This window comes from Dermacentor albipictus, chromosome 3 (assembly GCF_038994185.2).
Source record: "Dermacentor albipictus isolate Rhodes 1998 colony chromosome 3, USDA_Dalb.pri_finalv2, whole genome shotgun sequence".
NCBI classification, from domain to species: Eukaryota; Metazoa; Arthropoda; class Arachnida; order Ixodida; family Ixodidae; genus Dermacentor; species Dermacentor albipictus.
In genome coordinates, this window is record NC_091823.1 from 124,117,960 (window position 1) to 124,145,363 (window position 27,404).

The following is a 27,404-nucleotide window of genomic DNA, read 5'->3' on the forward strand; positions in this document are numbered from 1 at the left end:
ATCACATCGTGGTATTGTCACGCAAACTCTTGTCATTTTTTTTACAGGTGAATATCTCCGTGTCATTCGGCAAGAGTGAGAGAGGGGGGAGGTGAGGATTAAATTAATTTGCGGCCCAATTGGCTACTCACACAGTCCTGTCAGTAGACTGCACGCCATCTTGGCACACTTGTCTCACGTATATTCACTCGCCAAGCGGTACAAGTGTGTACAGAGGTGGCTTTATTAAGCTTACCTGTGATAGGAAAGAATACATCCGAATTCAGTTTGCGTACGTCTCGTATGTCGTGTATGTCTTGTATGTCTTGTACATTTTGTATGCGCACGTCCACAGTAAGCGTGAGGGAAAGATAAGCTCCACACCTCAGATTAGAATTGGCAAATTAACAGGAGCTTGTCTTGCTGTCTCCTGCTGCAGGAAGGAATTACCGCCGACATGAGGCGCAGTTAAGGTAAAAACAAGCCTTGTTCAGACGTACATCATTTGACCCGTTACCTGGAAAAGAAAGGAAGCGAATAATCACAGCGCGAATTAATAATAATAATAAAAAAGGTCGCTCTTTCGCCCGAAAGCCGATGCATTGGCAGTGATAGCAAAGTACCGACCCGTGGCTGGGCCTTTGTCAGCTGTTACAAAACACTTCTGGCCCAATCTTCCTAGGTTTACAGTGTATACTGCAAATTGAAATAAAACGTTTTTTTGTTAAAACTACACCGAGTAAGGGTCGCACTTTTATCGGCCCTGTATACAGCGTCGCCAGATGGCACCGAGTGTTTTAGGGAAGCTCGATAGAGGAATACGTGCTACAGTGCACGCCTCATACATAACTCGTTTCGACGGTGGCAATGCGGTGTCTCGCTATATTGTTTCAATGCTAAAGGCATAGACGTCGACAGTCATCGTTATTTGGATTCTGCTACAACTTATCACACTCACGCTGCGTGCGGGCTTCGCGGCGGCAGCGCTAGATGGCGCAGCATGTTGAGGGGAAAACGCGAGAGGAGTCTGGCTTCATACGAGCCTCATGCATAACGCATCTCCGCGGGGGCATTACGGTGTATCGCTACACTGCTTCAATGCTAATCGCATTAGCGTAGAAATTAATCGTGATTGGTGGGTTCTGCCGGAGTTTCTTCTTCTTAGTTGTGTAACTTGATTAAAAAAAAAGCTATTAATTTCTCCTTGGCTTTCCTTGGCGTCGTTGTCGGCTGGCTTCATGCCGTTGTTCGACCTGTATTTCTTCGTTATTCGTCTTCTCCTTGCTTCTGAGTTGGTACCGTATCAAATGACTCGGTACTTAAAGCTCACTGTAGTGATATAAGCAAAACGGCGACGCGCAATGGGCTTGGCGAATATAACGCGACGACATGCGGTTATACTAACGGAACTCGCACCACAGTGCAGGATGCGCCAGCTAACTTTAGCCAGAGTTTAAATATGTGCAAATACCGCGTAGCTGGACAGGAACCAAGGTAATGCTGTTTGCCGTCGCTTGGAGATACCCAAATTATTTTTTATTCCACCGAATTAGATAACTACTCTTAATTAATGAACTTCTCAAATATATTTAGATTAAAGGTGTCAATGAGAAAATTGTAGACAGACATGAAAAACTCCCAATACATCTTTCTGTTGCTCAATATGTGCGACATAAAAGTGTTTTTCCGAGCGTAAAAGAAGCCCGCAAACGCACGCGAAATTGTCGCACGACTGGCCGCTCGAGGCACTTCGCGTGTATTCGCGGGATTCTCTCACGCTCGGAAAAACACTTTTATGTAGCGCGTATTGATAAACAGAAAGCTGCATCGGGAGCCTTTCATGTTGCTCTACATTTTTCTCATTGTCACTTTTAATCTAATTATAATATTTGGGAAATTATTCAATAAATTGCGCTAATTATGTAATTAGGTATAATTAAAAAATCATCTGAGTATCTCCTAGCGACGGCAAACATCATTGACAATATTATTTCTAAATTACTAGAGGATAGAGTCTCTGTAGCTAGCAGCTTTTAATTCCTTGTTTTCCATCAAACTATAATGACAGGTCAGATTCCCCAAGATTGGAAAATCGCGAAAGGCATAGCCACATTCAAAAACGATAGGAAAATCTTGGCTGAGAACTATAGACCGATATCGTTGACGTGCATATATGCTGTAAAATGATGGAACTGCATCTCATGTATACTACCACCTGGAATCGAACAACTTCTTTTTTCATCATCAGCACATAGTTTCAGGAGAGGTTTGTCGTGCGAACCGCCATTGCTTGAATTTACGACAGACCTACATTTTAACATTGACTCAAACCTTCAAATTGACTGCGCCTTTCTGGATTTTTCTACAGCTTTCGAGCGCGTAGCCCACTGTCGCCTGTTTTTGAAACCATCATCATTAAAACTTGATTAACTAACTTTATTCTGGCTTCGAAATTTTCTTTCAAATAGGCAGCAGTCTACTTCCGCTAGTAGCATCTACTCGTCCCTTTCCTATGTTTCTTCCAGTGTGCCTCAAGGAAGCGTTCTTGGTCCCTTATTTTGACTTATCACACACGAGAATATCCCTGACGACTGTATTTTCTATCGTCCCATTGAGAGCTCTGATGACCACCAGAAACTCCAAAACGATCTTATCCAAATTAATAATTGCTGGGACGCCTGGCTAATGGCTCTAAATTCATCTAAATGCAAAGTGATATCCTTCAGCCGCAAACGCTCGTAAATCGAAATATTCTTACTGGATAAAAAACCATACCATTATCTCGAGCCTGATTAAAATATCTAGGCGTAAATAATTCAACAAACCTCTCCTTGACTTCTCAGATCACTACCATCTTTGCCAGCGCTTCTCGATCACTAAATTACCTCCGCCGCAACCTTCGAAACTCGTCTACATTTATCCGTAAACTGCATTTCAACCATGCGTTCGCTACGGCTTGAGTTCGCCGCTGCGGTCTGGTCTCCCCACCAAAATTATTTCACATGCTGGAATCAATCCAAAACAGAGCCGCACGTTACATTTCCCGCAATTATCACTACCGTTCTAGCGTAGCTCAAATAAAGCTTCAACTTTCACTTCAGCTGCTAAGTAATCGTCTCGACAGTACCCTTTTGTCCTTATTTCACAAGTACGCTCACCGCACTAACAAACGCTCCCTACACGTATAAACGTCATCGCACACGCCGCACAGATTACACAATCATCTTAGCTTCACGCGCATCTATAGTGCAAAACTGAAGCATTCAACTAGTCTGCAAATCCACGAGCCATTCGTCTCTGGAACAGCCTCCTCGATAATATTGTAGCAGAAACTGACCGCGAAAAATTCAGGCACTCACTCAACTCGCCTATCCCTTGTTAATCATAGTCACTGTTTGGTTTTCTTTTCCTGCTTTTTTCTTGCACCGTTGTACATTTGTTTCCAAACTTATCGAATTTTTTTTTATTGTTCTAATAGACAGCTGCATACTTTAGTATATTCCTGTAATATTTAGGCTGTGTACCTGGCTGGCGTTGTTTTTTAGACCTTGATGTGGTCACGAGTTTGCCACTTTTTTTATGTGTGTACTTGGTTCTAGGTCCCCCTTACTCGATGCCCCAGGTAGGGGCCATGTAAGGTATACTTTACAAATAAATATACGTTGTTGCAGTACGCGACGGGAAGGCACCAGTGTCGCTCCCTAGACGGTTTTTCACTTTCTGCTGGTTCTCACCGCCCTATATTCAAATATCTTCTCGAATTCCGAGATTGCCAGCCGCCGAAGGGAGGCCTCAGCCTGGGGCACAACGACGGGCAATGCCGTGTTGTTGCTGGCTGCTGCGGCGCTGAAGCTTCCGCGGTAGCCTTTCACCAGGATCGCCTCCTTTCCGTCTTCAGGTGCGGCGAAGGTCGCCACTGTGACCCATGAGTACACCAACTTGATGCTGGCAGGAAAGAAAGAAAGAATGGGTGTTACGACGCGTACCAGAAATTTATCCGATAAATTTTTTAGCAGTAGAGATTCATCGTGTTGTAAGGCACGCGCGCGTGATGCGTACTCATTGTTGGGTTATTAAAGTAATTGGAATTGATTTGCACAAATACTGAGGCCTATACCGGGGACGAACTCGGCGAAACTTAAAGTAGGTCGGTTGAAAATAAATTAGTCAGCCAACCACTAGGGCTGCATAGGCATTGTAAAATATTTTAACCAGATTAAGCAGCGCCTTTTAGTCGAATAATAATGCGAATAATGAGATTTCTGGATTTACGGATATAAGCGAGAAATATTTGAAATCGGTGATTTGTCAGGATTCATGCACAGTGAAGAAAGGGAAAAAATGCTACAGAAATTCTGATAATTTTGTACTAATGCGTAAGCATTCCTTGGCTCGGCTGCTACTTCGCTTTTGCTTACTTATTTAGCTAGCTTATGCATGTAAACCCATCGCTACAAATAATCTACTATTACACTATTATAACGCTCACATTTGTTAACGTCACCAGTTATGCATTTATGCTGCAAATATATTGTATCAACTGAGCCGAAACGACGTCACAACCGGTTCTTTCTGTCACACCACAGCTTCTTCTTTTTCCTTTCTTGTTACGCGGCAACGACGGCGCGACGTCACCACTTTTCTTTGTTCTTTTTTAACGCTACCAATCATGTACTATTACACTATTATAAAGATTACACGCGTTAACTTCTCTATTTTTCTTTTTTGTTACGACTTTGACGTGGCGATGGCGACACAACCAGCTTCTAAATTTTTTTTCTAGCGGTACAAGTCCACTATCACACTATCGTAACGACTACACGTGTTAACTGGACCAATTAAGCATCTATTCTGCAGATATGATGCGCCACGGGGCGGACAGATTTTGCTGGGGTACTCGCCAAGGAATGCTTACGCGTTAAAAAATCCGAGGACACCCGAGCATTTCTTACGAGTCGTGAATGAAAAAGCATTAAGGTCCAATTGAACGCCGCTGAGCCTAGTTGCAGTAGTTTCGCACTTCGAGTTTTGCGATGCTAGTAACGCACCATAGTGGTACGTGCTGCCCCAGCCAGCCAGCCAGCCAGCCAGCCAGCAAGCAAGCAAGCAGCAGCAGCAGCAGCAGCTTGCGTTGCCGACGCAGCATGCCACCGACGCCCTGTGCGACTAGAGACAGAAGGGACCAGTAGCGGCCACCGAGGCCGGTAGCTAAGCCCAGTGGGGGCGAGAGAGAAAGATGTGGACTGCGCGCCGCCTCTTGAGAGCGAGGGTGACTAGCGTAGCTCATATGCCCTCTCCCTTCACGCAACACCTGGCGCCCTTATGAGGCAGCAGGCGTTCGCTTGCGATCGCTCTGCTCCGTCGAGGCGCGCTTGTGACGTGGCGTCGCAGCTAATGGGGACTTTAGGTGCCGTTTCGCTGCTACAGGCTACAGACGCCGGCTGTTTCGCTCAATGGGCCATTTGACACTTTCGGATAATAAAAAAGAAGAAGCGTGCAATCTGAATCAACGGTTGCCTTTATTGTGACATGAACGACACTCCGCGCAAATGGACGTTCGAGCATGTCGAACTCGGTCAAACTCGATCGAAGGTCCAGCTACGGAGGCAAAGAAGCTTGTTTAGCGTTCTGTGGCAGTAGGGAGTTCCTTTGCTTATCAAGAGCCATTATAGCAGCATAGAAGATGCGCTCGCACCGGCGATTTTTTCCTTCTGTTAGCGTAGGCTGCGGTACGGCGAGGACGAGCGGAGTGAATGCGGTGACGCAGACCTAGAGTGACCTTTTGAATGCAGCGCTCGATATTCCGAGGCCGCTGGCCTGGTAGGGGGCGTGGAGTGTCAACGGCGAAGCCACGAAGGCCCATGTCGTGGTAGGGGCACTCTCGAAACAGGTGGCCAGCTTCACCGCAGTGGAAGCATAGTGGTCGGTGGTCAGATGTGCGCCACACGTGGGTTCTTCTTGGCGCATCGGGCTTAAAAGTCAAGTTTCAAGTTTATAGCTTCGTTTATAGAAATACGTCGTACGTAATATGCAAGAAATGTTTGTACCCATAGCCAAAGGTTAGTAACGGGTAAAATAAAAGAAAAGTGCATCACTGAATAAGAGACTGGTACTTTCGGTAAATATCATGGAATTTTTTGTAAGGACATGGTTTATGTGTAAAAAATGTACATAACAATTGACGTGCATGACTAAGTTTGAGATTGCCACACATTTATTACGACAAAAGAAACAAATAATAGTAGAAACATCGAACTTTTTCTAGGTTAGCAAACATAATAAATAACTGATAAACACGGCATCGTACGAGCAATGTAACGTCGCACAGTATGTCAACTGTTGACAAAGTAATTATTTTAACAGGTAGGGGGCGAGGCATATTGGGGTGCAGTTCAAGTAATCTTAGTACTGAAGGAAAAATAAACTGTAGAATTTGGCCAGTAAGTGCCTCGAATTGTTCTAAATCTAATGGTACACTATTCAATATTTTAACCCCTGTAAATGCACCTGTCGCTCACCATAAATATTATTTACAGAAGGTAGGTTGAAGTTACCTTGCGTAAGGTTTTTTGTGGGACGGGAAGACGTAGAAGAAATGCCGGAGTGAAATGGGCCATTATGATTCACTATGTTGCTGACGAAAACTGCCGTTTTCACTTGCCGTAAATGATCAAATGGCAGGTTTTGCAAGGTACGAAACAATGGCTTGGTTGTTTTATAGGGTTTACTATGATGTTATAATTCGAAATGCGCGTTTTCGAAGTCCTCGGATTAGTCGAGATATAGCTATTGTACGTCCAGCCCCAGGCTTCTATATAGAAGACTGGGGCTGGACGTACTTTTCCTACATAATATATGCAATGTACTAAATGAGCATGTGTGAGGGAAAGTACAGGATACGCAATATGTCGCAGTCGAGATGTTCCCGTGCATGTAGTGGCACGCAACACTCAGATGCGAACTTTGCGCAGATAGAGTTGGTATGGTAGCTCCAGTGTAAATTGTTGTTTAAAACAGCACCGAGGTATTTAAACGAGCTTGTGTGTTCGAGCACAATGTCATTAATGACAAGTGTGACATTGTGATAGCTGATTCGTTTTCTGTGTGAATGGAATGTAGTATCATCGGTCTTTTTGGTGTTAATAAATAGTTAGATAGCTGTAAACCAGGCACGGAAATAATCGAATTCAGAATTTGTCATAAGTTACAATTCTCAGGTGCAGTCAGCAGTAATAACAATTTCGTTGTCGTCAGCGTACATCACCATTCCTGAGCTACTTCTGCAGCAAATCGTTGACGTATATAGACAGAAGGAGTGGTCCAAGGACGGATCCCTGTGGTACTCCCGTGGTTGTAAATTGTAGTGAGGACACAGTATTGATGATTGCTATACCACTTGTTGACGGCCGTTAAAGTAGCTTGATAACAGGCCCGAAATCGAGAATGCTGTAGCTTCTGGAAAAGCATACTAGGATAGACTGTGTCGATCGCCTTTTTTAAATCAACGAACATAACTATTACAATTTTGTTTCTATCTAAGGCTGAGTTTATTAATCGTGTTAGTGACAGCACTGCGGGTGTCGTCGAATGTTTAGGGCCACAAAATCGGTGCTGCTGCGGGCAGAGTATGTCATATTTATTTAGAAATTTATACATTCGACTTAATATATATTTTTCGAATCTGTTATTGATGGCTGAGAGCCCTCAGTGAAATCGACCGATAGCTGGATGGATCTGAGTGGTCACCTCCTTTTATACACGAGAACAACTCTGGCGGTTTTCAAACGTGACGGGTACATTGCGGCGCGCAGGGAGTGCTTGAAGATATTGCATAAAATAAGAGCTAATGTATCTATGTTTTATTTTATCAGGTGCGTTCTAACCTTATCCATACCGGGAGTTTTATTAGTTGGTAAAGTAAGAATAGTTCACATAACCTCACGTAATTCGATGTCATACATGACAAAAGTGTTAGAAACCTGATTTGGGCTAATTAAAGTGCATTTGAGCAAAGGGGTTGTTGTTACTCCTTCCTGATGACGTCGGAGAGGGACGAGACTTGTGGTTGAATCGTTGGGCAAATCTTTTGCAGTTCTTCGCAAACGACGGCGCGGATCAGGTCTCTAAGGCGCGCTGTGTCGATTTCATTGAAATCCCCGTTGCGGGTTCGTATAGCGTCTAAGCGGCGATCGTACTGTCGTCCCAGGATGTTACGTGCCTTCTCGATCGGAGCTACCTCAGTGATGATTTTCTCGAGGGTGCTTGGAGGGCTACGTACAAACCCGGCGAAGAGTTCCTGCCGAGTTCATGCGGTGACGGCCCTTCTTATCCTCAGGCATCTGGATAGGCGTGATGAAAAACGCACTTCATTTCTTCTGCGAAGACCATAATGTTCTCGGTTGGGCATTGCATTGTCGTCTCAAGCAAAATTTTAGCGCGTTCTTTTTGAATGGCGTTTGTGAACGCCAGCGTGAGCTTCGTTCAGGACGCTGTCCAAGAGATGAGGGTCACTTCGTAGTCTTCGAACCACGTCCTCGCAGATACTTCTAATGAGAAATACGCGTTGTGCAGCTTCTCCGTGTCGCACCAGCAGTTGAATGCGATCCCTTCATTCGAATTGTTCGAGCCACTCTTCGGAGCTGTGGGATGCGGCGCCCCGAGGGGTCCGTGGTAGCCGTGGCTGGTGCAGGGCGACTTGGCCGGTCGATGTGCTCACTATTGTGGTGGTCGATGCCTTCTCCACCTGAAGAACTGGGACTGGCAATGCCCCGAATTCTGGAGGCGGAAAAACACCAATACCTAATAGAAAGTTAGAAACTGTCTAATCGGACGTTTTCCAAAATATTTCTTGCTAGAATCTCATTGACCTTAATTACGGTTTAGTCGCAAGCTGCACATGCCCGAACTGCTGCCGTGTTTTCCACTTACCTTGCTCTTGGTTGCCACTGTCCGTAGAAGAGCACGAACCCTCCCACGTTAAGGAGCACGTCTTGCATCATGAAGAAGTACGCGAAGTGACCCGGCACTTTCCTAACCTGCGAACGAGCACGCAATGAGCCTTTTCGTGTCAATTTCACATTTCAGAGAGCTATGTCGCTCACACAAAGAAGCGAGCGGGAAATACAGCCCGTCGCTAAAGGTAGGGACAATGGATTATCTGAATTTCAGCGCGATTGATATCCTTAGCCCACTTCCCTTACTTTGGCGTGTGTGCTGCGGTCTGCTGTCTATAGTCTTTCAAATGTCGACCTCGGTCGCTCGCTCGCTCGCCCGCCAAACGAAACAAAACAAAACAAAAATTTTATGTACGAGGAGAATTAAGTGAGAGCTTGAGCTCTTCTAGCTGATGATAGAAATTAAGGTTTTACGCCTGAAGGAGGCGCCTACATGCAATCGCGCCGTGTAGTTCGTTCCACGTCAGATGTGGTGGACCCCAATTTTGCTGTGTCAGCGGGACTAAACTGGCTGCAGTTGGGAGGTCGCTTCTGTGACAGAAACTTAGGCGGGGTATTGAAACGAGGAAATTTGTAGGCGCAAGTTGGAATCAGCTATAGCGCAAGCTAGGGGTAATTGGAGATCGCTGGGAGAGAAGCCTTTGTCCTGCAGTGGACGTATACAGATAGGCTGACGATGATGGCATATCAGTTTTTGTCATACGCGCATAATCTGTGCCGAGTGACGCGGACAAACCATTTCAGAGACACCGTTGTGGAGGGCTCCGAATATGTTTGGTTCCTGGGGTTCTTAAAGGGATCCTAAACCACACCTCGGGCTTGGTGAAAAAAAAGAATGCAGCCCGCAGATAGCATACGCGGGTGTGAACACCTCAGCCAAATTTCGCACTCGTGCGTGGCGCGTGGGGCTCGCAGGCGGAGCGCGAAGTCACCTTTTTCTCAAGCACTTTCCTTAGAAGAGGAGCCCGCTTCTCACTTTTTTCGAGCTGCTTTATTTCGTAATATAGCGGATCCCCATATACGCGGCTGCTATTGGCCAATAACTGACATCAATAAAGAAGGGTATTTGGATCAGTGCGCTTCTTCCTCCTGTTATTGTGTGCATTTGTTGTGTGCATCAACAAGCAGAATTGAGCGAAAATGTGCTTTCGAATTTCGATAACAATTACGTACTTCCGGAAGAAACCGGCTATCGTCTGCTCACGCTCGGCCACGGCCGCCCACATAGGAAATAACACTTTGGCCACCCTGCTTATCGGTGTCGTAGCCCTCGGGTCTCGCTGATTTCGTCTCGTTTTTAACACTCAACTATAGCCTCGAACCACGGGACAATTAAAGTACGACCACACGCACGCTTGCCAACGCACGCTAACTCCTGGCCGCTCCTTCCTAGACGCCTTGTCAGACTTCACTTCGTATTGAGCTTCCGATAGCGCTTCAAAATGCACGAGTTGGACGTCGCTGCTATGCGTCGGTCAAGCTGGTGCAACACGATGCAGGTCTGCACCACGTAGCACGGCCAGACAAGAGCACGTGAGAATCCTTTCTCTATGACATGAGCGTTAAAGGCAGGAAAGGCTGGCGAGAGAGATGATGATTATTGTTGTGGGACAAGATACGACCCAAAAAGAGTAAATTTTTTCGAGAGCGCTGAAGTACTTATTGCGGCAAAGTATTTCTGAAATAGCCTTATTCAATTTCAGACGTATTTCTCGACTTTTATAAAAAGTGGTTCAGGGGCCCCTTTAACGTCCACTCAAAGCACGGTATTCGAGCGTTTTGGCATTTTCCACAATGAAATGCGGCCGCCGCGCGCGGCCGGCAATCGAACCGGCGACCTCGTGCTCAGCAGCGCTACGCCAAAGCGACTGAGCTCTCGCGGCGGATGGTCAATGCTTTACATTTTTGTGTGTGTGGGCGGAGGGGGGAGGAGAGGCGGGAGGGGCAAGTAGGGAGATGCGACATAATGAAAAAAAAAGATCCATAAAAATGCAACACAAATCTTGGAATCTATGTGAAGCGAAGCTTTCGTGCAGTGGTTTCAAATCCCATGAATTCGCCCATTTCATTCCTGCCACTTTGGCGTATAGGAAACTTGATCGCGCGCTCGTGTGGTCTCGCGCACCCGCGTTACGCAATGTGGCACACGTGGCGATCGTCTCAAAGAGCTAGTTGGGAGTTGGCGCGATAGAAGTTGGCGTGCTATTGTGGCCTTGATGTTAGAGCGCCTGGATGGTATGCTGGGGGACAGAGGCTCGGTTCCGCTATCGGGCACGCGATTGATTTCTGTTAAGGGTGAGCTATTCGGCAAGGCAGCAGGAGCAGCCAGTGTGTGGAAAGTCCGGGAGGGCTCGTGAAGATAGTTTCTTTTTGAATACTTGTTTTATTACATGTCTACATATAGACGTCTAGACACCTACCGCGGCTGCCTTGACAATAGCACCGGGGTCGTCCATAGTGTAGTGGAGCTCGTGGAAGACGACCGGAACCTCCGTTTTGAGCGTGTATCCGCTTGCAAAGTGACCAACGTAGAAGCTTACATATTCCGGGGCATTGTTGCCTAGGGTGTCGTGCGGCACCACCAGCTGGCCGTCCAGATGAACCTGCGAGGCCAAGAACACGGCGTCGTCGACATTTCCGCAGCGTGTGAGCTGATGTTTTGCCTCCGCCCAGAAAAGCGCAAGATTGCGCTAAGTTCTTGCAATACTTCTGTTGTGAACGAGAACAATAGCGTGATCCGAGTGGCTCAATTTTTTTTGCTAGAACCGATCATACGAAGTGACAGACAATGAGGTCACAGAACGCATAGGAGAAATTTATTCGTCATTTAATTGAAACGTTGAAATAATCACTCGGCAAAGAGAAACGAATGTGGACGAATAGGCGACTTGACCAATAGTGGGGACCGACACCGCATCGATCCTTCGTATTACGCACGCGGTGCCTCACCAATTCAGCTACCAGTGCGCCGTACCTCCTACCACAGCCTTATGAGTATTTGTACAGAAGATCAGCACCGGAAGTGTTAGCCAGCGCCGCTTAAGGCCAAGGCTGCGCACGTGCTGCGCACCAAGGACAACGGACGAAAGGGGGCGAAAACGAGAGGACGAGACCACGGTGCTTGAAGGAATTGTATGATATTGTATGCACGAAGGAATATGTCGCCTACTGTATGCCGCCGCAGTGAGTAAGCAGCAGATGTCAAATGTTCGCCGCGGCTAGAGTTAGCACCCACCTTGGTCTACGAAAAGCATTTCGGTCCACATTTTCTTAACAAGACATGGACTGCTGAGCACGGTGGCGAACGTTTCGCTAGAAAGCATAATCCGGCAAGTATGTCTTGCAGAAGAGCCGTAGTCGCGACGATACTTATGAATGGCGCAAGTTGCCTTTCAAAGCAGGCTGTGACAGGAGAAGCACTTGGACTTGCCTCGGAAACAGCCTAACAAGCGAGGACTCCGTGATCGCCTCCTCCTCCGGTTAGACTTGTCCCACACGACATCAAATAACGTGTTTGAAAATTCACAAGGCAACACCTAAGGTACCCCTGGTCTGTATGTAAAAGGGGTATTAAACTTGAGAGTTGTGAATTCATTTTTTTTCAAAGTCTATCCCTTGTTGCCTTGTCGCACTACGTCATTCAGCAATAAAGCGCACACTCGCTGTAAGTAAAGAATACAAATGCCGTCACTCAGAAGTCGTTTCAAAATAAACGAGCTTCGAGAGCATCAAACGATCGTTTACAAGTAGTGTTCGCCCGAAACTCCAAGTCTAAAGGTTAACACCAATACAATGTACCGACGCATCAACCGCGAAAAAGACCAATACGGAACTTTCCGAGTGTGCAACCAATGTCGGCTCTCACTTAATGGCAACAATAGTTGTGCAAGATGCTTCCATTGCTACTGAAAAGGATGTTCAGCACGACATCTTTGAATAACTATTAAGAAATAAACGACGCAGGCTAAGACGCTCCTATTGAAACCCCATAAGAACGGCTCAGTGAGCGGCCACCAAGACATGTGCTGCCCCTCGCGGCGGGACTTAGCGTAACCGAATATTTGTTGGACGCTCCGCCCGCGCTCGTCAGAACACCTGGCCTCCTTACACCGGGGCTGAGACGGAGCACGGCGTGGTCCCCGTAGCGCCGCCGAGTATGAGCCGAGCGCAAAAGCACAAGTTTCGACAAGAACCTCCCAAGTCAAGTGTTCCTCTAACTTGCCTTTTGTCGTGTTTGTCAGCAAGCTTTCTGTCAAGGTAAGTTTTTCTTTGTTATGGAAATAGACTCCAAATATTTTAGCTCGTATATAAATCTAAGCTGTTCTTCAAAATACATCAGTAATGAAGTCATTGCACTCAAACTGAATTGATATGCTATGCAGACAACATCCTGCTTGAAGTCGTATTCGCAGAACACGTCAGCACGTTTGTACTCTGCCCTACATGCAGAGCGAGTTTGTAAAACAGCAAAGTTACACATGACAACGCGTTTAATCACTAGACACGCCGAGTTTGGACTTGTAGAAACAGGCCAGGGCGCCAAAGTGCCACGTATCCAGTGGCCTCAGTGGCACATACCAAAGCTGACGACGTCAAATAAGTTCACTGTAGAGCAGAACATATGTAGCGGCTGCACTATCTTCGGAATCGGCCCACGAAAACGGCCAGACAGTTGGCCAGATAGCCATTGCCAAAAAAAAAACAAAAAAACTGGGTTTACGTCGACAAGAATGCTTCGCATTCCATATGGCCAACATCCACACGCTCTGCAATGACGGTCAAGAAACCTTCCATTTTCTCTTTTCAGCTGTTACCAGGCCCTCAGCTTCGATCGTTAACGCATCCACATGTTTTACCCATGCCTGACCACATGTGAAAGGTGCGCGATAAATGACATCAAGCCCAAACCATAAATAAATGACACCATAAATGACGTCAACTCCCCCAAACCGGCGCAGCTGTAGATTGATAGATAATGTCCAATAGAAATGCAGGTAGGAAAACTGAATGATGCTTCATAAATATTGCTCAGATCGCTAAAGGAAAAAAAAACAAATTAAGTTGTGAGGTTTTATGTCCCAAGAAGAGGGGTTCTTTGAACGTGCGCCCAAGGATTTCTTGCAGTCGGCCCCCATCGGAATGGACCCGCCTTCTCGAGCTCCGCAGTGCAACGCCATTGGGCTATCGTATACCGCGGTGGGTCAGGTTGCTAAATGAAACCAAGGGAGTTCTTACCTGGACGTACAAGCCCGTGCTTTTGTATTGAAGAACGTGCGTCCCCCGCACGGGTGGTGTTATAGAATTGACCGTCACGCTTTGAGGACGTGATTGATCCCTTGTTGTGAAGCCATACTGGTCACTGAACTCTAGCTGCGCGTACGTGCTAGCTTCCATGCCAACTTTTCCCAGGAACAGGCTCGCTGGGTTGCTGAAAAGGTGACAAACCGGGGACCCACATATTGACCTTTCAGGTAATCAAATTTTTGATGGGTGCCGTCAACTGAAGGCGCCATATATACTATATGGCAGAGAACAAGAAGATATATGTTTTGCATTTGGGCCTTCTCAGCTGATGTGCTCAGAATGCTGCTGCTGCGTTATGCCAGACCACTAGCCTAGAGCAGTGGCCTCTTGAAGACGCACTGCTATCGCCATTTATTCCCACCGCGCAGCCCACCCACCATGTACGGAATTCGCGCGTTCCAACGATGTATCAATGGGAAATCGTATTATCAACCAGTAGTGAAAATATGTGCGGGTTAAGTGGGGATGTTAGCCGAGCAAATGGTTTGTCATGATGCTACAGGTTTAATATCGATCAAGAGATCAAATGACGAGATAAAAAAAAAAGCACACGCATCGAATCGCAAAAAAATGTCGAATGGGGCAGCAGTGAGCACCATGAAATCGACTAGGTCAAAGTGCAGCTTTATGGCGCCGTCAGCGAACAAAATGTTGTCGATATCTATCCTTTTTGACACACCACCGAAGTGCACAGCATTTTGTTTCTATAGTCAACGTCAAACAAGATTTCAAACAAATAAAGTGCAGGAGGAGGCCAACTTGTGTCACTATAACTGCACTTTCTTTTAACAGAAGTACAACACATCTGCAACATCAAATTAATGCGACGTTGCGTTAAGCCTGACAGCGATGCTGGGCCTCCCAACAAGTTCGAGGGCGCCAAGTCCGTCTGAGACAAACGCTGCCACATAGATGAACCTGGCATTGATTTAATACAGGAATAAAGGGGCATCGAGGATAAGGTACAAGGTTATATATATATATATATATATATATATATATATATATATATATATATATATATATATATATATATATATATATATATATATATATATATATATATATATACAAAATGCCGCATAATAAAACTAAATACACAGAATGTTGTGTGGCGCCTTTGCTTTTTAGGCTTCAAGTACAGTAAGCGTAAGCAACAGCTACTTTAGCCGAGGGAGAAGTTGTTTTACTCGTTGCTTACCAGGCCCCGTAACAAATATTGGTTATACGCTGGAAGCTGTTACGTGTCCTCTAGGAAGCGTTCTGCCGTAAAAATTTTTATGATTTCCTCATTAATAGCCGACATAGAAATATCTCAGTGCCGCGAACCCGTGATTTCAGCAGGCGGGCTCCACTGCCAAGCAAGACGCTCTCTCCACTCGCCCCGTCTAGCCCATACAAGCGAAATTCCTTCCCTGCGTTCTCCCATACCGGACCGCGGGAATGGCGTGACGCCTACGTCACAGGCACCGCCTTCATTTTTTTTGCTCCTCACTTTTTTTTCGGCGCTACGCACTTCCGTCGACGGCGTCGCGCGCGAGCTGTTGTCTAATTCGCGCAGCGCAAGATTTTGCGCGGTGCACAAGGGAACATAACTAGCGGTATAATACAGTGCTACACAAATACTGAGACAGAACAAACGGATCGCTGAGCATGATCACGGGCTGGAACACTGTAGAAAATGACAGTTTCGGTACCTGCGCACGTGACCGCACGACCGTGGGAACAAGCAGACGAAGCGGAAGTACATCTATCGTGCTTCGGTGCGAAATATGACAAAAAACACGCAGACATTCCGTTTGCGTGTTTTATTATTTCTCTAAACTTCAATTCGTCAATTCAAGCAGCAGATCGCCCAGATAACAGATGTTGTCTTCAATAATTCTCGAAGTCACGTTTCCCCACGAGCGACGTCAGACTGCGGACACGATTACGCAGGCGCACGATTACGTCACCGTCCGACTCGGAGCGCGGCGGCCGCGAGGAGAAGGAAAAATGGCGTTCGGTTTGAAATTTCAGATATTTCCGAGGCGTGTAGCAATGTGATGCTTTGCAGGCACGATCGTTATCGCGCAATATAGGCTCTGGGTTTGTCAGCTCAAAACGGTCAGACCTGGTGAGGGGCCCTTTAGCAGGCACCTCTGAAACATCACACGGCGATTTGTCCTGGCGAACACGATTGCGATTTGGTCCGCGTCAATGCCCATCGCTCGGTGAACGCTGATCAGGAGGCCCGCCAGGCGTTCATAGGTCATAGCAGACCGCGCGAATATGGTAGTTCGGCGCAGTGCAGCAAAAAAAAAAAAAAAACCTTCTCTCGGCATCGGGGCCTACGCTCGGCTGGGCCCCTCCTGTGTGCCAGATAGAGTTAGTTGCGACACCATAACCGCTCAACTACCACCGCGGTAGCTCGGTGGCTATAGCATTGCGCTGCTGACCTTGAGATGGCGGGCTCGATGCCGGTCACGGCGGCCACATTCCTCTGGGGACGGAAGGCAAAAACACTCGTGTGCTTAGATTTAGCAATACTTCTAGCTGGACTTGTTGGTGCATATTCAGCAAGTTCAAAGCAGCGCAATCTGGAACAGGAATGAAGAAAGAGTACGGGCGAGTGCTGTCCCGTGCTCTTTTTTTTTTACGTCAGTGTTCGAGGTTGAACTCCTTTATATCTACAGATTTAACTGCCTCAGGTGGTCCAAATTAACGCGGAATTCCCTACTACGGCGTTCCTCACAATGACATCGTTATTTTGGCTCTTATATTCTTATCATTTAATTTTGTTTGTATAGCCTTTGAGAGTCGACCTACTTCCTCCTTGCCCTCTTTCCCTCGCGACAACTTGCAATCGGCGAGTCGCGACAGCGTTTAGTGTGACAGACGCCACAAGTGAACCAAACTCAAAGCGCCCTTCTTGGGAAGTGGAACGCGGTCATCGCAATTAACGCATCGGCTGACACAGTGCATAGGAGAACTCAGAGGCACGCCGGATATATGCGCGCGCAGTATTGGCAGCGGGACTTACGCCGCGTCACCGAGGAATTCAAAGACCAACGTGAATGTGCAGCCTTTCTCCAGGAATCCGGGCAGGATCACTCTGTACTCCTTTTTTTCGACGCTGAACCCACCCTGAAAACGACAGGTACGTATGTGCGTATTTGAACACGCGGGGCAATGGTTAGTGGAAAAGTTCAGCAGGCAAAATCCGTGAGTGCGGGTCTCAGCGCGGTGTTACGTTCGACCTGCGGGGGCTGGCGATCTTAGGGGAAGCGACCGTCGAGACCTGCTCGGCCCGCTGCGGCCACTCCCTTTGTAAGGATGGCAATGCGCCACGTCCCCAACCGAACGGCGACAATATGTCTAGACGAAGTCGGCGGACCAAGTATTGTTGGTGTATTCGCCGTCACCGTCATGGTTTATTTGGAGCGGGGGAACTCCTGAAAGAAGGTGTTTTGTGGCGTCGTCTCACGGGCCTTAGAAGTCGTCAGTCAATGGACAGGCGCGGCGGCCACTGTCTGCGGGCGGTGTCAAATCTGGGATCAAGAGGCGCCTGCTTAGGGCAAGACCCGTGTCTGCGAAAACCCTCTCACCTCGGTGTGGTCAGTGAAACCTGTGTGGAAATGAGTGTGTAAACCCTCCCTCTCAATCACTTTGGACGCTCAAAATTGGTCGAAGGTTGAACGGCCGTTTTCCCTCACCTAGGGATCTAGGGAGTACAGAGTGTTTATAAGCAGCCGTTATGGGCTCTTCAGTGTGCATTCTCTTTCAGTCATGTTATACTGATGAACTGTAACGTTCCCATGCAGATATTGTAAATAAATCTCATATTCCTCGTTCTCTGTGAGAACAAGTCCTTCCCTTCAACAATGTCCTCAGCGTAGATGAGTTGGTCGACGACATGGGCCAGCTACCATCTATTTCATGCCCGAGCCCAATGCTTACTGCGTCTCGTCTGACCTAACCGAAACGGCGGGCATCATACGCGAACCGTGCAGACTGGCGCCGGCATGTTATAGGGAATGCTAGATGCTCGATAAAGTCCGTCAGCCAAATTAATAGCACAATGGCTATGAAGATCGGCTACAGAGCCCGAGGTCGCGGATTTGAAACCCGGCTGTGACGGCCTCACTTCGATGGGGGCGCATTGCAAAAAAAGCTCGTGAATTTAGATTGAGGTGTTCGTCAATGAATCTCTGGTATAACGAATTCGGAGCCCTCCATTACGGGGTTTCTCACAGACCCGGCGTCGCTGCGGGACATTAAAGGGTCACTAAAGGTTACTATGAAGTCAAGTTAAAGTGACAAAGCAATGGTATAGAACGTTTAAGGCGTCGATATAAATGCGACAGAGCTTTAGTAACCGAGAAATTGAAAAATGCATGGCACGATTTGAGACTCCCCAGCGACATTCCGGTACTAGCCCGATGACGAAGGCACTCCTCATCATAATTTGGGTCACTAGTACACAACTACTCGTATTAAAAAGGTCATTTCATTAGATTATAAGACGGAAGAAATGCTACTTGTCTAACTCTATTCGATTCTATGAAAAATATTTGACGTTACCCTTGAGTAGTATGGGTGATCGAAAGGTTTCGTTTTCGCTCGACTCTGCGCGCTCAACTTTGCGCCACGCGCGCTTTGAAGTTTAAGTTGTTTTGTTATCGCGTCGTGCTGCGGTGGTCCTGCTGGCTCGCGAAACTTGCATTTGGAACAAACAGCGAGGATTCCACGTCCATGTGATGTCGTGGGATGCGCGAACGGTCGGCGGAACTTGGCCAAGGGCAGTTGCAGAGGCGAATCCAACGTTACTTATCGCCGTGTGCCAACGAGTGAATCTCTCCATTCGAAGTGGTTAAGTGCCGTACCTCTGCCACAGCGCACTGGCAAAGGGCAAAGGCAAAGCAAAGTATTACGAGTTCAACAACGACTTACTGAAGTCGTGTGGAGTGCCTTTCAAAGCAGGCCGCCGTCTATATAGTAGTAAGCAACGACGCCGGCAGCGCGAGCCCTCAGCAGCAGGTCACGTTCATCAGTGCTTAAATCGCTGAAGTCGAGCCCAGCATTGCGAGCCAATGTGTCGTTGTCAGGGTTGGCCATTGCAACGAGCAGGGTAGCTGGCGTCATAAAATAGAGAACCAGCTTATCGTCGCGCGCGTTCCCTTCCGCTAGCCACCATAGTTCCGCTTTCGCGCTGCTGTCGGCTCTGTCTTGGCTCTGTTTCTGGCCACGCGTTTGCATTTTGCGCAGAAAAGCCATAGCGCCGTCCGCGGGCGCCGTTTTACTCACCGACGGCGCAATGTCACTATGAGACCATGCCGTCACCGCTCCTCGATCGGAGGGCGGGCGATTTGAACTGCGCTAGAGGTACACGGACGCTTCAGAACGCATTTTCTCTTAAACTATTTCCTCTTAAACAAGCGTTTCGAGGTTTTTGAGATGGTATTTCAAGAGTCCACATTGACTTAATAGTAACCTTTAGTGTCCCTTTAAACCTCATGAATAATCGTCTCATCATCATCAGAGTGTGAATCGAGTGTTTTTTTTTTATTCTACTGTGTTTTGCACTCCAGCCGAGTCTCGTTGTTTGCTTCTTTTGTTGCAATGTACGATTTCTTTGTTCCTGTTACTTCTGTACCCCACTCCTGCCTAAGGCTTGTAATACAGGCCGGCAGTATTTGCTAAATAAATAAATAAATAAGAAAGCACGACACTCAATCCTGGCCGTAGAAAGTGAAACGCCGCCCTTGCATCGCTGCCGAGGTCGCAGTGCGGAACATGATCGTGCATGTGAGTGGTAGTTTATCCTTTTGCAGCCCAGTTGACCGCTGTTAGGAACGGCCTGCAGAGGTGCCGACATGCAAAGTTTTCTCAGCCAGCGGCAGCTGCGAGCGTAGCGAGCTTCCCCGAAGAGACCATGGAAGACTTCACCTCCCGCGGTGACTCGTTTCGTAGGGACGACGATGTGCCGCGTCAACACCCCCTCGGCGCCGCTATGACTAAACGCGGTCGGCGGACCAAGCATTGTTCGTGGATTTGCTGTGTCCGCTGTTTGAAGGAGGGGAGCTCCTGGAAGATATTCTGTGCGGTCGTCTCATGGGGCTTGGAGACGTCATGGACGGACGCGGTGGCCATTATCTGCGGGGTCAACACTGGGATGAAGAGGCGCCTGCCCGGGCCAAGCCCCATGTCTTCAAGAACCCATTCATCTCGGCGTGGTCAGTAAAATCTGTGTGAAAGTGTGTGTAACCCTCCCCCTAAAGGGCGGGTCGACTACGATGACGTTGGACGCTACGAATTGACGGTGAACTGCCGTTTTTCCCTCACCTAGGGATCTAGGGACTACAGAGTGTTTATAAGCAGCTGTTGTGCCGCTGCTGAATGTGCTTTCTCTCGCAGTCATGCTAGACTGATGAACTGCAACGTCCTTTAGATACTGTAAATAAACCCATATTCCTCGTTCTCGATGAGAAGCAGTCATTCCCTTCAATAACGTCCTCAGCGTGGATAAGTTGGACGATGGCATGGGCCAGCTACCATCTATTTCATGCCGACTCCAAAAGTTTCACCGCCAGTTTCCAGTATTTTCGCAATGGACGCTTATATAAACCCGAAATCAACGTAGCCCTTCGGCTATCTGTCGAGCTTCACCGCACCGTATCAGCGTAACTCACTGACAGCAGTTTCAAAAACATAATATTTCAGCAGGGCGCCCGAATTTCAACACATTTCAGTTAGAAACGTCGAGAGGGTACGCTCTTTTATTCACATGCGTGTTTACGGCGCTTATTCGTGAAGCCCTTGCTGCGTTGTAACAGAATTTCTGTCTTGATTAAACCACTGCAATAACGTAGCAGGAAAGTCGTGAATAAATGCCGTAAATACGCATGATATTAGAAGGACGTACCCTCGCGACTTTACTAATTGAAATTTGTTCATATTCGGGAGTCCTTTTGAAATATCAGTCTAAAAAGGCAGGCCACTGAGTTTCGCTGTTGCATTGCGGCGAAGTTCTACAAATGAAAAGAATTAAATTTTGGAGTTTCACGTGCCAAAACCACTATCGGATTACGAGGCACGCCATAGTGGACCGCCCACAAATGGCCGCTCTGGCAATGCCCGAAGTTCCTGGGTATGTGCAACCGGAACGAACCATTCGCGGCACATCAACTAATGTAGTAGAATAATATTCTTTTTTGTTTGACCGCGCATGGGTGTCCCATTGATCTTCGGGACAAACTGAAAAAAAAAGCAAGAAATGATTATGGTCGGATGTTCGGTGCCCACCACAAGTGTGCAAAATGAGCGTACCTTGCCATGCCGTGGTTGAGATAGCTCAACGTTTCAAAGGTTGAAGTTATCTCCACGCACGCTTGATCCTCCTCGAACACACATACAAATTAAGAACGCGCCGTGGTGGCTTTGTGGCTCTGATTCTGCGCTGCTAAGCAAGAGAACGCGAGATGTTACAACTCGATGCGGGGTTCGTAGGACTGCAGACAAAACCAGCATTCCAGCTGTTACGTCTAGACGATGGCGGGTGAACGTGTGAGCATTCTGTGAAAGGGGTAACGACCACCATGACCTGACGAAAGCTAACTGCTGCAATGAGTCAACCTCCGACCGTGAAGATGTCGTTGACAACCGCTTCCCTATTACCGCTTCATTACGTCATACATTGCGGAAGCAAAGGTGCAACATCAGAGGCACCTTCGCAACGTACTCCGCCATGTGGTGTGCTCTCACATTCATGGAACCACTTGTGAGCTGTAAATGTGTAGAATAAACCCGTTTCTAGTTTTCCTCAATCTCGATGCTAACCTTACCTCATTGACAAGCAGCTCTCGGTGACAGAAACGGACGACGGTGTGGGTCAACTTAGTCAGCTTAGTGTGACGCCACCGGTATAGCGCAGTCCTGCAGCTACAATGTTTTAAGCGCTCCGGAGGTGTACGCAAGCGACCCTCTGTGACGCCGGAGTCCGAACCACGAACCTCCGTAACGGATCCCAACAATTTGTGCTGTGGCAGCGGTGGAATGGAACACACAGCCAATGCCAATCCCCAAGATCTAGATGTCTTTGGGAATTACAGGGTTAAGGAAAGCTTTTTCTTTGCCCTGGTGACGACCAAGGTTAAACAAGTATCCCCGTAGGAACGCTCGCTCCAAGGTGTAACACCTGCCCCCTTCCTCCCACTTTCCCGCACTCTTCCTTTAAGGCTAAGGCTTTTCTCACTTCACTTGACTTCACTTTATTGCCGTAAATACCCCGGTAAGGGGGTATTACATAAGGGGTGGGCTTACAAATAAAGGTTACAGAGAGTGATCTTCATGACAAACAAATGCAGTTAAGCTGTCTGCAACAGTTGATGAACACGCGATGGCTGCAATGTCACGGGGAAGGCCATTCCAGTCCATTGCTGTGTGAAGATAAAATGAGGCCGCAAAAGTAGTGGTGCGAGCACGTCCGCGTGCGATTGAGTAAGGATGAAACGTACGGGGAGATATGCGCGCCGGTGGAATGATATACTATGCTTGATTGAGGGAACTGCGAAATAATTTGTGAAACAAACAAAGACGCGATGCGGCGACGCACAGAAAGATTAGCAAGATCAGTTTTATGTTTTAGGGATAATATGCTTATATCTTTTGAATATGAAGAACGGATGAACCTAGTGGCACGATTTAATACAGATTCTAGTTCGTTTTTTAAGTATACCTGGGGCCCTATAACGTAAAACTACTCCAATATGTTTCTATTCCAATCTCCTGACGTCAAATTTGCGTAACCACCGACGCAAGCACTGGGCGGTCACCCGCAGGGTTGTCTGAACAGACCAATCAAACGCTCTCATCGCTCATAGGAGGTCACTTTCATTTGCTTGAAAAACGAATAACGTTGGCTAAACTTAGCGGCTTGTCGTATCTAATTGGCTGACAAGAGGCGAGGAGAACGCTCAAGTGGAGAGAGATTCACTGGGGCAGAGCCAGTGCACTGAAAATCGATAACCGGATGAAGAGGGTGGTGCCGGCGTCTGCGATTGGTTAGCTTTCCCTTACTTAGCTTGTGGTGGCTGGCCGAAAATCATGGCGGCATGCAACGGAAGCTTAAGAATGACGCTAAAACTGACCCTCAGCAAAGAAGAGTTGGCAGAATGAGGTGGTAAACGTGCCGAAAGGGCTCGAAAACGTTACACGGCCACGTAAGAAGTTTTATTATACGCAAATACACCCATGCTCTCCGGCAGGTGCGAGTAGCCAGCGTCTCAGCGATCGGCGGCAGCCGTCTTTTATTCCTTTCGGAACGGGGCAGCCTGCGGCTATTCCGAAGAGAATTTAATTTTGTTCGGCATATTAACGCATCTTTATTGCGCACACGTCACTTTGACGCGGTGATTTTGTGCGGTTTTGTGACGTCGCGTGACAGGCAGGTGAAGTGCGTGCAGCCCGAAAACTTTTTACCAATAGCCGAGGGCTAATGGCGAAAAGGGGTCGAATCAGAAATACCAGTTTTTCTTTTTTCTGTCAAATCATGCATAATCAGTGTGTACACATATATCAGATGGGGAGGTATCGTGGTTTTCATGACGTCGCGTGACAGACAGGCGAAGTAGGCGTGGTCGAAAAAAGTTTTCGACCAATTGTGGAGGGCTGATAGCAGAATTGGAATAGAAAACTTTGGAATAGTTTTCGTTATAGCGCCCCTGGTGCGGGCTACATATGGGCGCTGCATATTCTCGTTTCGATCTGATGAGTGATCACTTCAAGTCGTCATCCTCTTGTGACGCATCTGTTCTGTCTGGATTTTACCTCCGTGTATGGTGCTGCTGGAAAATGTAAACTTGTCGGGCCCCAACTAAACTCAACCGACAAAGAATTGTACCTAACACCACTCGCATATCTAATTAAACGAAGTTTCATCATCATCATCATCATCATTAGCCTGGTTGCGCCCACTGCAGGGCAAAGGCCTCTCCCATGCTACTCCAACAACCCCGGTCATGTACTAATTGTGGCCATGCCGTGCCTGCAAACTTCTTAATCTCATCCGCCCACCTAACTTTCTACCGCCCCCTGCTACGTTTCCCTTCCCTTGGGATCCAGTCCGTAACCCTTAATGACCATCGGTTATCTTCCCTCCTCATTACATGTCCTGCCCATGCCCATTTCTTTTTCCTGATTTCAACTAAGATGTCATTAACTCGCGTTTGTTCCCTCACACAATCTGCTCTTTTCTTATCCCTTAACGTTATACCTATCATTCTTCTTTCCATAGCTCGTTGTGTCGTCCTCAATTTGAGTAGAACCCTTTTCGTAAGCCTCCAGGTTTCTGCCCCGTAGGTGAGTACTGGTAAGACACAGCTGTTATATACTTTTCTCTTGAGGGATAATGGCAACCTGCTGTTCATGATTTGGGAATGCCTGCCAAACGCACCCCAGCCCATTCTTATTCTTCTGATTATTTCCGTCTCATGATCCGGATCCGCCGTCACTACCTGCCCTAAGTAGATGTATTCCCTTACGACTTCCAGTGCCTCGCTGCCTATTGTAAATTGCTGTTCTCTCCCGAGACTGTTAAGCATTACTTTAGTTTTCTGCAGATTAATTTTTAGACCCACTCTTCTGCTTTGCCTCTCCAGGTCAGTGAGCATGCATTGCAATTGGTCCCCAGAGTTACTAAGCAAGGCAATATCATCAGCGAATCGCAAGTTACTAAGGTATTCTCCATTAACTTTTATCCCCAATTCTTCCCAATCCAGGTCTCTGAATACCTCCTGTAAACACGCTGTGAATAGCATTGGAGATGTCGTATCTCCCTGCCTGACGCCTTTCTTTATTGGGATTTTGTTGCTTGCTTTATGGAGGACTACGGTGGCTGTGGAGCCGCTATATATATCTTCCAGTATTTTTACATATGGCTCATCTACACCTCGATTCCGTAATGCCTCCATGACTGCCGAGGTTTCGACTGAATCAAACGCTTTCTCGTAATCAATGAAAGCTATATATAAGGGTTGGTTATATTCTGCACATTTCTCTATCACTTGATTGATAGTGTGAATATGGTCTATTGTTGAGTAGCCTTTACGGAATCCTGCCTGGTCCTTTGGTTGACAGAAGTCTAAGGTGTTCCTGATTCTATTTGCAATTACCTTAGTAAATACTTTGTAGGCAACGGACAGTAAGCTGATCGGTCTATAATTTTTCAAGTCTTTGGCGTCCCCTTTCTTATGGATTAGGATTATGTTAGCGTTCTTCCATGATTCCGGTACGCTCGAGGTCATGAGGCATTGCGTATACAGGGTGGCCAGTCTCTCTAGAACAATCTGTCCACCATCCTTCAACAAATCTGCTGTTACCTGATCCTCCCCAGCTGCCTTCCCCCTTTGCATATCTCCTAAGGGTTTCTTTACTTCTTCCGGCGTTACCTTCGGGATTTCGAATTCCTCTAGACTATTTTCTCTTCCATTATCGTCGTGGGTGCCACTGGTACTGTATAAATCTCTATAGAACTCCTCAGCCACTTGAACTATCTCATCCATATTAGTAATGATATTGCCGGCTTTGTCTCTTAACGCATACATCTGATTCTTGCCAATTCCTAGTTTCTTCTTCACTGTTTTTAGGCATCCTGCGTTCCTGAGAGCATGTTCAATTTTATCCATATTATACTTCCTTATGTCAGCTGTCTTATGCTTGTTGATTAACTTCGAAAGTTCTGCCAGTTCTATTCTAGCTGTAGGGTTAGATGCTTTCATACATTGGCGTTTCTTGATCAGATCTTTCGTCTCCTGCGATAGTTTGCTGGTATCCTGCCTAACGGAGTTACCACCGACTTCCACTGCACACTCCTTAATGATGCCCACAAGATTGGCGTTCATTGCTTCAACACTAAGGTCCTCTTCCTGAGTTAAAGCTGAATACCTGTTCTGTAGCTTGATCTGGAATTCCTCTATTTTCCCTCTTACCGCTAACTCAAACGAAGTTTAGTGGTTCATTTTTCCTGCGAAATGTATAAAACAAGCGATTGTATTGTGTGCGTTATGCGGGCTATATTGCTATTTCAAGCAGAATGAGCGCGCAAGTGCTCATCTGTCGTAGCAGAACCAACGAATGGGAACGAGCTGTGGGCCCATATTATGTAACGATCCATTCTTTTCAATTTCAATTCGTTTAATGGCCCTTCACCATTGGTTCGCACAAAGGCTCGCTCCCGCTATCCTCGGGACCACCTATACTCATCTAGAAGGGCTATAAGAAATGAAAAGAATCGGACGAAGCGAATCGTTACACGGTCCCTGGAACCTCGTAAATCGTCGCAACCGATTTCCGCGGGAAAAAAAAGTTGTGTGGCCCGTTAAGTTGCGATTTGCTCCGCTACTCAATCGTCTTCCCGTTTAAAAACAAAACGCTTCGATGCTCTCGAAATGGTGGCATTTTATTCTATATTCGTTCGTGCTGTTTGTATTTAGGGCTCCTTTTAGTTGCGTGCTTTTAAACGGCCCAGAAATCAACTGGTTGGCAGCATAATTGCATTTATTCGCTAATTTCTTGATAGCGGAAGCCACCGGTATCACGTGTCATTGCTTTGACCCCGCAACTACTGTATACGTCCTTGTAATGCGCATTTTTCGCATTCATCACAATGAGCCAAACAGCCTATTCAAGGACTAACTTGGAACGTATGTCAACTTACAGCTGGAATTTTCCTTTCGCTGACGCCTGCCCAAGCTTAGAACGACAGAAAGCTGAGCTAGTTGGTAAGGATTCGTTATGCAAAATAGAAGTGAGGCGTGCAAACAGGACACAAGAGTAGAGAAGTGGACAGTGTTGTCCACTTCTCTAATCTTGTGTCCTGTCTGCACGCCTCACTTCTATTTTGCAAAATGCCCAAGCTTCCCTTTGATTTGCACCAAAATAAGAAGAAAAGGCGGATGAAAACTACGTACCGTGTAATGCAAGTGAAAACCAGGTTTTGCCCGTTCTATCGTGACGAGGTTTCGTTGCTCAAAGTTGCATTTTGATAACGAGGTTATGGGAAAAGCCATATTGATATTTTATAATAGAGATTTCATTATTACGAAAACGTCCATACATTTAAGCTTAATGAGAAAGTCCACAAGTTCAGTATCGAGACGGGAGTCGTATGGACTCTCTCAATGCGTGAAA

The 27,404-nt window shown here is 46.9% G+C and overlaps 1 protein-coding gene across 1 annotated transcript; it reads right to left on the reverse strand.

Moving 5' to 3' along the window:
• Window positions 1-217: 217 nt before the first annotated feature.
• LOC135909467 (uncharacterized) lies at window positions 218-27,404 on the reverse strand. The gene is made up of 7 exons (XM_065441460.2): window positions 27,185-27,404; window positions 17,260-17,363; window positions 14,169-14,361; window positions 11,354-11,536; window positions 8,908-9,014; window positions 3,714-3,924; window positions 218-496 (listed from the first exon to the last, which is right to left on the reverse strand). Exons 1-7 carry the CDS (start codon window positions 27,281-27,283, stop codon window positions 470-472), a joined length of 924 nt encoding a protein of 307 aa, XP_065297532.2. The 5' UTR covers window positions 27,284-27,404; the 3' UTR covers window positions 218-469.